At 40.2% G+C, this 11,511-nt stretch overlaps 1 protein-coding gene across 1 annotated transcript in view; it reads left to right on the forward strand.

The window, feature by feature from the left end:
* SLC35D2 (solute carrier family 35 member D2) overlaps positions 1 to 8,983 on the forward strand; it is a 59,449-nt gene extending 50,466 nt beyond the window's left edge. The window contains exon 12 of the mRNA XM_039729751.1: positions 8,340 to 8,983. Within this exon, the coding sequence (XP_039585685.1) occupies positions 8,340 to 8,412 (73 nt within the window). The 3' untranslated portion in view covers positions 8,413 to 8,983. The remainder of the gene's footprint in view (positions 1 to 8,339) is intronic.
* Positions 8,984 to 11,511: the final 2,528 nt, after the last annotated feature.

An 11,511-nucleotide genomic window follows, 5' to 3' on the forward strand; every position in this document is an offset into this window, starting at 1 on the left:
CATGAGGGTTTTGCTGGTTTGTTGATTTTTTTGTGAGTTTGTTTGGGGTTTTTTTGTTGTGGTTTTTTGTTTGTTTGTTTATTTTTGTTTTCTGGGGCTATAGGGGTTTTGAATGCATAGTGTGCAGGCCAGTATAAAGTTGCGTGAGAGTTTTGCTGGTTTGTTGATTTTTTTGTGAGTTTGGGTTTTGTTTTTTTGTTTTTTGTTTTTTGGGTTTTTTTGGTTTGTTTGTTTGTTTTTGTTTTTGTTTTCTGGGGCTATAGGGGTTTTTGTTTGGTTGGTTTGGTTTTTTTTTTATTTGCTTGCTTTTGGGTTTTGTTTTTTGTGGGGTTTTTTTGTTTCTTTGTGTTTTTTTTGTTTCAGCTTTGGTTTGGTTTGGGGGTTTTGAGGGTTTTTTTGGTTTTGTTTTGTTGGGGTTTTTTTTGTTTGTTGGGGTTTTTTGTTTGTTTGGTTTTTTATTGTTCTTGTTTTTTTACTTTTGACTATTTTTCTGTTGGTTTCATTGTGTTTTTTTTCTGTTTGCTTGCTTTTGGGTTTTGTTTTGTTGGGGGTTTTTTTTGTTTGTTTTTTTATTGTTGTTGTTTTTTTTCTTTTGACTATTTTTCTGTTGGTTTCATTGTGTTTTTTTTCCCTGAAATCACCATTTTTGGAGTAAAGATAAAGCAATTTACAGCCACCAACCTCAAATCTTTGACTTACACAGATTTTAGTTATTACATTAGTCACATGCTTAGGCATCGCTATAGGAAATAAATCTCTCCAGTTACTCAAGACTACTAGATTAAAGAAAAGAGGAACTATGCAGTGCAGGATTGCTTTTAAAAATACATTGTATTCAATCAAGGAATTAAATCAGCAGTTGAGTCAAAGCCTTACTTTCATGAAGATTGGAGCTTCAAGTCTGTCTAGACAAGCAATTTACAGCAAGGAAAAAAATCTAAACCATTGAATCCTAATGTTGTAAACACTCTGTTATCAAGACTGGTAATACAGACAGGGCTCTGCTTTTCTGAAGGACCACCCACAAGAGAAAGAATTTGATATGGCAACTTGCCTGAAAAATGTATTTATGATATCCCAGTATGTGGTAGCTGCATGAAAGAGCTGTATGAGTGAGGAGTGCTTTGCTGAGGGAGCAGCTGATGGGATTGGCCTTGACAGTGACTGCAGTATGCACTTCGGAAATATCAGTCCTAAAACACAGAATAAAGACAGGGAGTCTTCAAACAGTCTCTTGACTATTCTGCTCTGTCCTTTGGTCTTTCCAGCATTATGGCATTTCAAGAATCCCAAATTAATCATAACATGTGTAAAGGGACAGTTGTCTTTCCTCCTGCTCCCTTTCTTTTTAAAGAGCCTTCTTGGTTAACAGCCTACTGGCTGACCTTCTGCATGGTCTTTAAGCCACGGTAGCATATGTCCTGGTGCATATGGGTTTCTGAAGGCAAAGGCAGAGTTCAGCATTGCAACTCAGAGTTTTACAAAGTGAGACACACCATCAGTCACTGTCAGCGGCTGCAGCAGGAGCATGGCAGACATCTCCTGGAATAAACTGCCCCTTGACAGCCCCTAGCATCTCCTGAGACAGCTGTAGGACAATGAGAGCTTTCTAAATCCCATTTTAAGTCTTGGATAATAAAGCTGGATACCAGCATCCACACTTACACATTTTAGAACAGTCTGCATGATCTACATTGAAATTGCTGTCCAGCTTACTGAGGAAATTGGGAGAGAGATAGCAAAATACACTTCTGACTTAAGTCTCCTACATTGATTTTAATGTATTTTAACCTTTCAGAAATTATTAAAATCAAGAGTGACTGAGATGTTATCTAAAGCATATTTTGAACTAAAGCTATCTAAACTTCTCCAATGTTTCAAAAGTAGCTGAGTCTGGGCATTTGTCATAAAAAATGGAGGCAGTCACAACAAAAAGCAGACAACCTGTACAACAGTTCTCTCCTCTCCACAATGTTTTTGGGGTTTTGATTTTAGTGGGTCTGGTTAGGTTTTTTTTTTTTTTGCTTTGGTTTGTGTTTTTTCCAGTTTGGTTTGGTTTTGAGAGTTTTTTAGGAGGTTGTGAGTTTTTGTTGTTGTTGTTGTTGCTGCCAAAAAGAAAGGTAAAAAAAAAAAAAGGCTGGTTAGTGTTCCTGGCTACTTGCTTGGTGAAAAAAAAAACCACAAAAAAGGAAGCTGGCCCAAGAGGGTTATTACATTCTTCTCTCCTCTTTCCTCCACTACTCTGCAAACTTCCGAGTTGAATGGTTCAGGAGTGAGTGAGTGAGGAGCAAGGTCAAACACAGCTTTACACAATGAAATCACATTTTGATAGCTTTGCTAGCTCAAGGGGAGAGTATAAAATCTACTGGAGGATGACCTGTTGCATTTTGCACTACCTTGAAGTATCCAGGCAGCCAGGCTTGTTACTCCCTAGGAAAAAATTAAAAATATATTGGGTATTCCCAGGGAACTTTTTGGAAAATCTGTGTGGCAAAACAATTGTCGCTGCTGTTAAAAATGCTAAATGCCTGTTTCAGGCAAAGAAGAGACTTTGTTGAAACTGTGGCCTGGGAGATGTCCTCCTGCCGCCAGGCTTTGCTATGTTGTGAGCACAGTGTGAGTCTGTGCTGGGGAAATCACTGAACAGGTCAATGAAAATTAAATTGAGATCAAAGACCATCTTCAAATAGGCATTCACCTAAAATTTGCTATAGAAGTAAATAGTGGGAAGAAACAATGACAAAAATGTATTTGTGCAGAAATATTTTGCAAAGGAAAGGAAGAAGTCAAAAGCAACCATTTTGATGTGGATTAAAGCCTATTTGGGGTATAGGAGAGGGGGAGATGGCTGGCCCCAGTGCCTGAGCTGGATCAATAGAAGGGGAGTGAGCTAGGTTGAGGACTGGTGCAGGTACAGGGCTCAGCAGGGGGCTGTGATTCAGAGACACTGGATCAGTGTCTCTCCATGGAGACAAGAACATTTATCCACATCAAAGATACTAAGATGTGAAGTCACCTTTTTGGAAGACTTTTTGCAGACATAGGGAGGCTGGTTAGTATTACTGCTGTTTAATGGTTTAGAATAGGATCATACTGTGAGGACTGGGAAATGCAGTTCTTTCTCTACAGATTGTGCAGCCTAAATGACTTCTGGAATAAAATAGATGCAGCCTATATTAGGATTATAGCTGCTTATATCTTCTTGTTCAGGGTAGGCTAACTTCTACCAGTGTGCTTCAGAAAGTACTGATCTGTCAGCATAGGAAGTAAGCAGGAGAAAATCTTCCTATGACCTCAGTGTGCTTTGGCTCAATCCCGAGAAAGAATGAACCTGCAGGAAACAAGACATCTTCTGCTGATACCAGATATTGCATTTCAAGGAAAAGTATAGTATTGTGATCTGTCTACGCTCAGTCCTAATAGGGTGTTTCTACACAACACAAATTTCTTGCAGGGATGTGACCCAACTGAGTTAGTCAGACCAATTGACACTTCTTACTGAATGGTGAAGTGCCTGGGTATGAGGTGTAGATTGGCCTCACTCCTGGAACAGGCACAGCAAGGATGTGCTCTGCAGGGAAGTGAGCAGGTTGAGGGAGATGTCTTTGTGCTGCTGACATGAGAAACTATCCTTCTTATGTCATACTGGAAAACGGAAGCACTACCTGGCTCCTGAAACTGTCTCCTGGGAAGCAGTAAGCCAAGAGCCGGCCTCCCCGCTATGCTGTGGGAGTGTGTAACCAAAACACAGTCAGCAGTGCAACTCTTGCTTGTGCATGGAGAACAACAATGGTGCGCTGCTAGGAGCACACCAAATTGTATAAAAAGCAGAACAACTCGGGCCTGAGAGCAAATTAGACCTTTAGGCTTTATGTACTCTGCTGTTTCAATAAAGCTTTAAAATTAGAGGGAGCCATGCAGCTATCTGAGCAGATACCTCTGGGGGGCACTATGACCACAAAATTAAACCCTGGCAGATGTGGCTGCTATTTTATTCCCGTTTTTCTTTCTCCGAAAGGCATGGCAGGCTTCGTACACTCATTCAGCTGCTGTCTCCGAGATATATACTGAGGAGTTTTTCTTTGCATGGGTTTTTTAAAGGAGAAATGAAAGCAAAATTAAATCCTGGTTTCGAGGGAGTTTTTCTTGAGACAGAGCACAGTGAAACCCAGATAAAGGCATCAGTGATCTCTGTTCTGCCCCAGCCATACACAGATCACAGCATGTTTCAGCTCCACTCCTAGCTGGAAGGTCTGACAATCCAGCAGAAAGTCCTGCCTTTCTGTACAGCTCTCAACAGCATGCCATCCACATTAATAACTTCCGAAACACCTGACTGGGCATGCTCACACCAAAAGCCCACTGATGTCAACACAGTATTGAAGAAGGATCAACACTACAGGAGATCAGCCCATGGGGCACACCTGGTTCTGGTTTATGTCTGCTCTGCTTGCGGAGTTTGGTCTAAATCCCCTGTGTTGCTCCGTTCCTACCCACAGGCTAACATATGGCCGGGAGTCAGATCATCTGACTGCTTTATGGGCTCTTATCTTTCGCTGTGCTGCACACAAGCAGAAATACTTCTGGATGTTGCTCTGGTAGAGCAAACAATTATATAAGTGACATTAGGTAAATAAAACATCTTTTTGCCTTTGAAGAACACAAAAGAATGTTATATATCTTCTCGCTGATCAAAGGTTTTATATTGCCCTTTTTGTTACACACGCAGATTGTTGAATTTGTCTAATGTTTACAGCATGTAAGGCTGCTTTAATCTGTCACTCAGATTTCATCGTTTGCCTGCCTTTGGTTTTATCTCAGTTTTAAACAATAAGGTTTAATGAGAAAGTATAACTGGGTATTTACATCCCCTTTTTATTCCAGTTTCGGTTTTCACCTGCATCTTCTTTCTAAGCCGCTCCACCCCCTACTTTCCAGCCTGTGCTGAGCAGCACTCATGATTTAAGATTATAGTAAACATTTCACTTCAAACAGGATGGAAATATTTCAGATATCATCGGAATGATATTCTCCCTCTCACACAGTGACAGAGGGACTTGAGTGTGCATGTGAAAGTGGGAGAAAAAAAGAAGGCTGTAAAAGGAACTGAATTTAAGCATTGGCAGCCAGACAGTGGAGTTCTCTGGCAGACTGGCAGCTGCAAGTTGCCTGGAGGCTTTTTGGGCATGGACAGGAACCACAAAGGCTGTGGAGCCAGGCTTCATGACACCCTCAACAGCATAGCCAGACAGTCACACACAGACTTCACAGCACCATTTTTAAGCATTCTTAAATCTAAATCACCTTGAATTGTAGAGTCCAGAGCTGACTTTCCAAAAATGTAAATGAAGTTCTGAGCCTAAATGAAAGTTATGAGACAAGTATAACTTGTAACTTCAGCTTTTTAAAGTCATCTGAATGCATATCTGTTTTAAACAAGTACTGATTCCCTGATATTTTAGAGTGAAGAACCCAACTCAGCTTAAAGAACTGAAGTAGCTCATCTCAGTGGGCTCCTCCAGGGCTTGCTGCAGCTTGGTCTGTGTCTGATTCTTTCACTGATCTCTGATACTTAGATAGGTCATGCAGTGAATTTGTTTCTTGACTTCTTTAATTTGTTTTGTTCCTTAGATGGAACCAATATCTGTGAAAACTAAAGCCCCTTTAAGATGAAAATTAATGAAAACAGTTTTACTAGCAGGAGTTAAATGCTTTGTAACTTTAATCAAGAGCCATTCTTTACCTTGTTTCTCTCTTCTCTACTATATTTTACTGAGGCAGAATATCTGGGTCACCTGGAAAGAAAGTCTTTTGATGAATAAAGGTGTGCATGATAGGAAGGCACATAGTGGAAAAAAAAGAAACGTAGAGATGAGCTGTCTAGGGAAAGGGATGAGAGATTTTACAGGAGAAATGGCCCTGCTGGCAAAAGGAGCTTGGAGGAATGTCTGCAAGGTGTGGGTTCTGGATATAACCCCCAGTGAGACAACCAAAGGATGACAGCTGCAGACTAAAAGACTAGGAATGTGTCACAGTTGAGGGGCTAGAACAAAAACCTAGGAGAGCAAAAAATGTCTAGGAGGCATGAAGATGGAAATCAGCTTGTGAGGGGAATGTCCAATTCCCAAAGTCAAGGGGAAAGGGTTTCTGTAGAGGGGAAATTGAGAAAGCAGCAACAGGTAAGTAATTTGGTTTTGATTTCTGTGCTATAAAAGCAATGAAAATCTATAAACCTTTCCATTATGTCCAATTCTGCCTGTCCCATTGCTTCTCCACAAGTCTGCAGGCTTGTGCAGTTGTTCTAGCAGCTCACTCTTATTCCTAAGGGTCCTAAAACTCTTTGCTGCTACCTGGCTTGAAATGTGTGCCCGTCAGAGGGCAAAACCAACACAAATCCCATTTTTTCTCTCTCCTTCTCTATAATTTTGGAGTGTGATGTAAATATGACTTCAGTCACATAATGGATATGAGCTGGGGGTTATGTGGCCCCTGCTGCACCTGAGTTTTAAATTTATTTCTTTCAATCAGTCTTCTGGGGCTGTTTTTCTGCAAGATAATGTAGTACAGCCCACAGCCTACAGTTTTAATTAAAGCCTGAGATTTTTTTGTAAGGAAGTTCTCCAGACTGCAATGACTAAAAGCTTCTGAAGATATTATATGTATATCACACTTAACCACTTGCACCCCATGTGAGTTACTCAGACTGGATAAGCAAAGCACACTCTGTCCTTTTCCTCAGTCCTGGAATAGTTTTGAAAACAAGAATGTTTAAGGATTAAATCTGTACCCAAAGAAAAACTAGACCAGCAGAAGCTCTTGGTGTCTGAGACAAATGCTTGCAGAACATTGTCTAACTATCTACACATGCTGATTTTATAGATCTTGGCTTTAAAAGGCAGCTTTCTTCTCCCAAAGCTCCACCCACGTCATAAATCAATAAATAGATCAATAAATAAAGTAACAAAATATCTCTGCTGCTGATACACAGTAGATGCCAGTTTCTCTTCCCGTTCTGTTTGGCAGATTCCAATGAATGGCACAGAGTGGGTGGCCCATACAATGATAATCACCTTAATTTTCAGAGTTGCCTCTATTACTAAGCTGTGTCACCGATCCCGTCTGGATTGCAGAAACCAATTTTACTGATGAAATCACAGAGAATTTCAGTAAAAGTTGAATAATATTCCTTCAATATTGAATAACTGTGTGGATCTGGCTGTGCTTGCAACACAGACATATGGCAAGCACATGAACAACATGTTGTACTCTTCTATTGTTTTAGTTTGTTTCTAGCAGTTTCAGTCCAGAAAAATCCATTGCTAGTAAATTACTTGTGATGGTTTGTTAGGAGAAAAAGATGTTACAGCAGAAGAATATCCTCTCTCCTTGATGCCCTCTCCCCTGCCTGTTGAGAGAGTATTGATGTTGCACACAAACAATTTTTAATTTTTTTTTTAAGTATAAGCAAGTCTGGCAAAAATAAAGTAAACTTCATGTTTTAATAAGAGTAAATAAAGATTTTTCAGGAAAGATAGTCCTTTGTTAGATTGAGTGTCATACATGAATACAACAGGAAATCTTACAGACACATATACCCTCCTTCACGTTCTAACGTAATAAAAAATATTGCTTCTTCTCACAAACACAGTCTACTTTTATCCTTGTACTTTGTATCACAGCTACATCAACACAACATTAACATGCTTATTAGCAGTAATCGCAGATACTTTTTTCTTATTTGAAAATTTCAGATGTTGTTTTTGGAGTTTTTGAAGACACATTCGCAGCCATCTCACTTTTTTTTTTTTTATTATTTTTACATTCTGTAATGTAACAGGCTTCACAGTAAAAGTGAAAATCAGTGTATTGTTAAAATTTTGTTGCAATTTTTAGAAATAATACTTTCATATATTCTCTGATCTAGTTGCAAACTTCTGCTTAATGTCAGCAACAGCTTCTCTTTTCTTAACAGCTTCCTAACAACTCTATAGAGACAGCCTCTGGCTCCCCAGGTGCCATGTAATTCCAGCAGTGGGCATATTCTAAATCCCACTTAAATGTGGAGTAATTTTCTACCTTTTTGAAAAGAGAAGGGCCACCCAGCACTGTCTGATACATCTGATATGTTGGAAGTGCTCGCAAACACAGCAAGAAAGTGACAATTGCTTATTCAGTGCATTTTTACACCCTATTCTATGCTGTAGCACATCCAGCTAGTGCATCCATGTCTGTGCTGGACATGGCTGTTTCCTGCCTTAAAGCTGTTCCTCCACATGCATTTGGCCTTCTCATTTTTCTTCATCAACTGTCTTCTCATGAAATCTTAATTTCTGTTGTAGGATATTTTTTACCTCCCCAGTGAAGCGGTGCAGAGTACAGCCTCTTAAAGGATTTGAGATTCTTCCCTTCTGATCTGGGCATGGTTGCCTGCCTCTCTCTGGGAACGCCAACTGTGTGGAGCATCACTCATCCTCTTTCTTACAGGACTGATCTTTGTCCCTGATACTCAAAAGCTGTGCTGCTGAGCCCAGCCTTGAGCAATGTGAAAGTGTGCCATGTAATTTGATGTGAGGTGACACACTAGGTCAGCTCCTCTAAGGATGAGGCGTTGCCCCTATTTCCATCAATCATCAGTTATCTAGCCAGCTACTTGGCCAAAGCACAGCCTGTGTACACTAAAGTGAAATTCAGCTAATTTCACCTTCAGAAGCTACTTGCTGTGTTGAATGTGGCAATATAATTCAGGAGGCAAGCAGAGTTTCTCCAAGTGCTGGAAGCTGCCTTCACCCTGCTGGGGTGACTTCCTAATGCTTCAGCAGCACCCTGTGTAACACTGATGTAGGGAAAGCTACATCTAAGCTATATTAGGTGTAGCCAAGGTCAGAATTACACTGGGATAAGCCCAAGCACTCTCAGGACCATATTAGTCCTTTTCCTCTTCTGGGGGCACTGGACATCTTAGCATTCATGTAAATAAAGTATGTGTGAAACATATGTTGTATCTCTCCACACAGACACACATGCATGCCACAAATGCTCTGAGGCTATCAGGTTGTCTGTAATGCTCTTTAGTTTTTATTACCAAGTAGACACAATATAATTCATGTACACAACTTGTATATTCACTATTATTTTCAGCTGCAATAAAGTAATAAACATTCTCATGCACCCGAACATAGTGGTGCTGCAATTGTTATACATTTGCCTTTCTCCCATCGCTTATTTTAAAAGTTCGGTATTGGTCCATAAGGTTTTAGAATTGTGGCAATTATTTTAGTCTGATTAAAGAAATATTGCTGGATAAAATATTTCCTCATCAAAGGTGTTGAGCCCCTAGACAGCAACACTGAACAATGAGTTGGACTGCTAATCTTTGGAAGTCATCTATTCACTGCTGCTGTAATAGTACCTTTGATTTCATAATAAGCTGCAGGGACAATATACCTCTCTTATGTTTGTGGCACCATTCATGTTTCCAGCACTCTGTAAAGGTGTAAAACTCATACTCCCTTTTAAAGGCTGTCACAACACAAACAAAGTGACCTAAAATAAAATTCTGGAAAGAGTGAAGTCATAAATTATCCAAATAAAGCAGCTTCTCCCTGTTTACAAAAGTGAGATGACACTGCAGCAGCCCCAGGTTGTCTGCTTGAAGCATGTGGCACTGTGCTGCTGTCCCCTAAGGAAATGCCTTTTTCCTTTTAGACACACCAAGCACAATAACCATGGCAGTACCTATCACATTCAAAACTCAAACTGACATGAGCTGCAGATCTAGTGCAAGTGTACAGGAAAGATTCTGTAGCTGCCACTGCTCCCCACATGGCAGTGTTAGGGAGTTTCCCCACACAGTACAATGCCAGGGCATTGCAGGTGGATTGCTCTGAGTTTTCCACTTTGCTGGTAGAGCACAGAACTTCAAATGCCAAGAAAAGGAAATAAGCTTATGGATTTTTCATATATTTTTTGGTGTTGCTCTAAATGCATGTATGATCTCAAAAAAAAAGGTGTGCCAATGGACCTGCCATTTCTCTGCAATCTTGTCAAGACAAGACTTTGCATGGTACTTCAAAACAGAATAATGGCATTTATTTTCAAAACAGATAAATGTCATGTATCCCAAGGTGTGTTTCTAGCTGTGCTCCCCCTATCCCCAGCAGTCTGTGTGGTGCACTGACATAAATTTGTACTTGTGGGAGTGCACTACCACATAGGGAGCAATTGCTGCCTTTAAGATTTAGCTTTTTTCTTTTTGATAGATGTCAAGTCCAAACACTGGGAAAAATGGGAAGAACAGTGGTTTTCCATATAAAGGGCTCTTCAGTCAATAGTTCTTCTCTAAGCTATTCCAAATCATCTTGGCTTCTAAATCCTACAATGACACAATTTACAAAGTGTGAAGCTTTAGGATATTAAAATATTATGAAAGAGGTCTTCCACTTTGTTGGGTTCACTCATGTCCTCTGCATTTAGCTTGACTAACTCTAATTAATATGACATTTCTTGGAGTCAGAGAAAAAAAAAGACAAAGGAACAGAGTGGAGCATGAAGGACATATAATCAGGCCAAAGCCTCTGGTGTCAGGAAAGGACAGCACTAAGAACAATAAGTGACACTGGAACATGGTAGTTCAGAATACACTTATGCTTGTAGAAGCATAATAGCCGTGTTTTCAATTCAGATATATTTTGAAGGTATAATAAAATGTTACACTGTATTTTCTTATGAGACGGTGTCCTGGGTGGGTCCTGACATACATCAGCATTTTAGAAATTACATTTAGCATCTAGCAAGAAATTAAACATAATTCTCCAGGTTTACAAGAACATGTAATAAAGACCATGAGTGATGGTCTGGCAGAAAAGTCCTGGCAAGGAGGATTACAGTGGATTTTAATATGACTTTGGAATGTCATATAAGGGTACTTTTGAAGTCTACGTATTTTGGTATCTGCTTCTCCCTCCACGTACTCCAGGTCTAGCGTGGCTGCCCCAAAAAACCGAATGAGTGCTACTATGCATGTGGTGTTGTGCAGATTTAACTGCTGGATTGTCCCCCAGAGAGTAAGCCACTGAAGAAAGCCCTGCCACAGATTGTAACCTTTCTTCAGCAGAGGGGTGAGTCATGAGAACACATGCACAAGTGTGACAGTGTGTTTTGATAGGCCATGTCTTCTTCCCTGTTTTGGTCCTGGTGAAAGATCCTTCACTTCTGGACAACTGAGTGCCATGCAGGACAAGACTTCGGGTGACATGGTAGTCATTAGCTGTTCCTTCTAGGCTGCTATTGGAATGACACTTAGGTAAAGGGAAACTTCTTGATGGCCAGTGTTGTGGCCAATAGGGAGGGCATTCCTGATAATGTAATTATGAGCCAAAGGAGAAACTCTAGTCACCTCCACAGGCTTCTTTAAAATCCATCACAACATTAACAGTAGAATTACTGACAATTCTTGCTCCTCTTTCTAGGCAGGTGAAGTTCATTCATGATGAGGGGCTTCTACTACCAAAC

The sequence above is a fragment of the Passer montanus genome, unplaced genomic scaffold (assembly GCF_014805655.1).
Source record: "Passer montanus isolate IOZ18808 unplaced genomic scaffold, ASM1480565v1 scaffold7, whole genome shotgun sequence".
Lineage (NCBI taxonomy): Eukaryota > Metazoa > Chordata > Aves > Passeriformes > Passeridae > Passer > Passer montanus.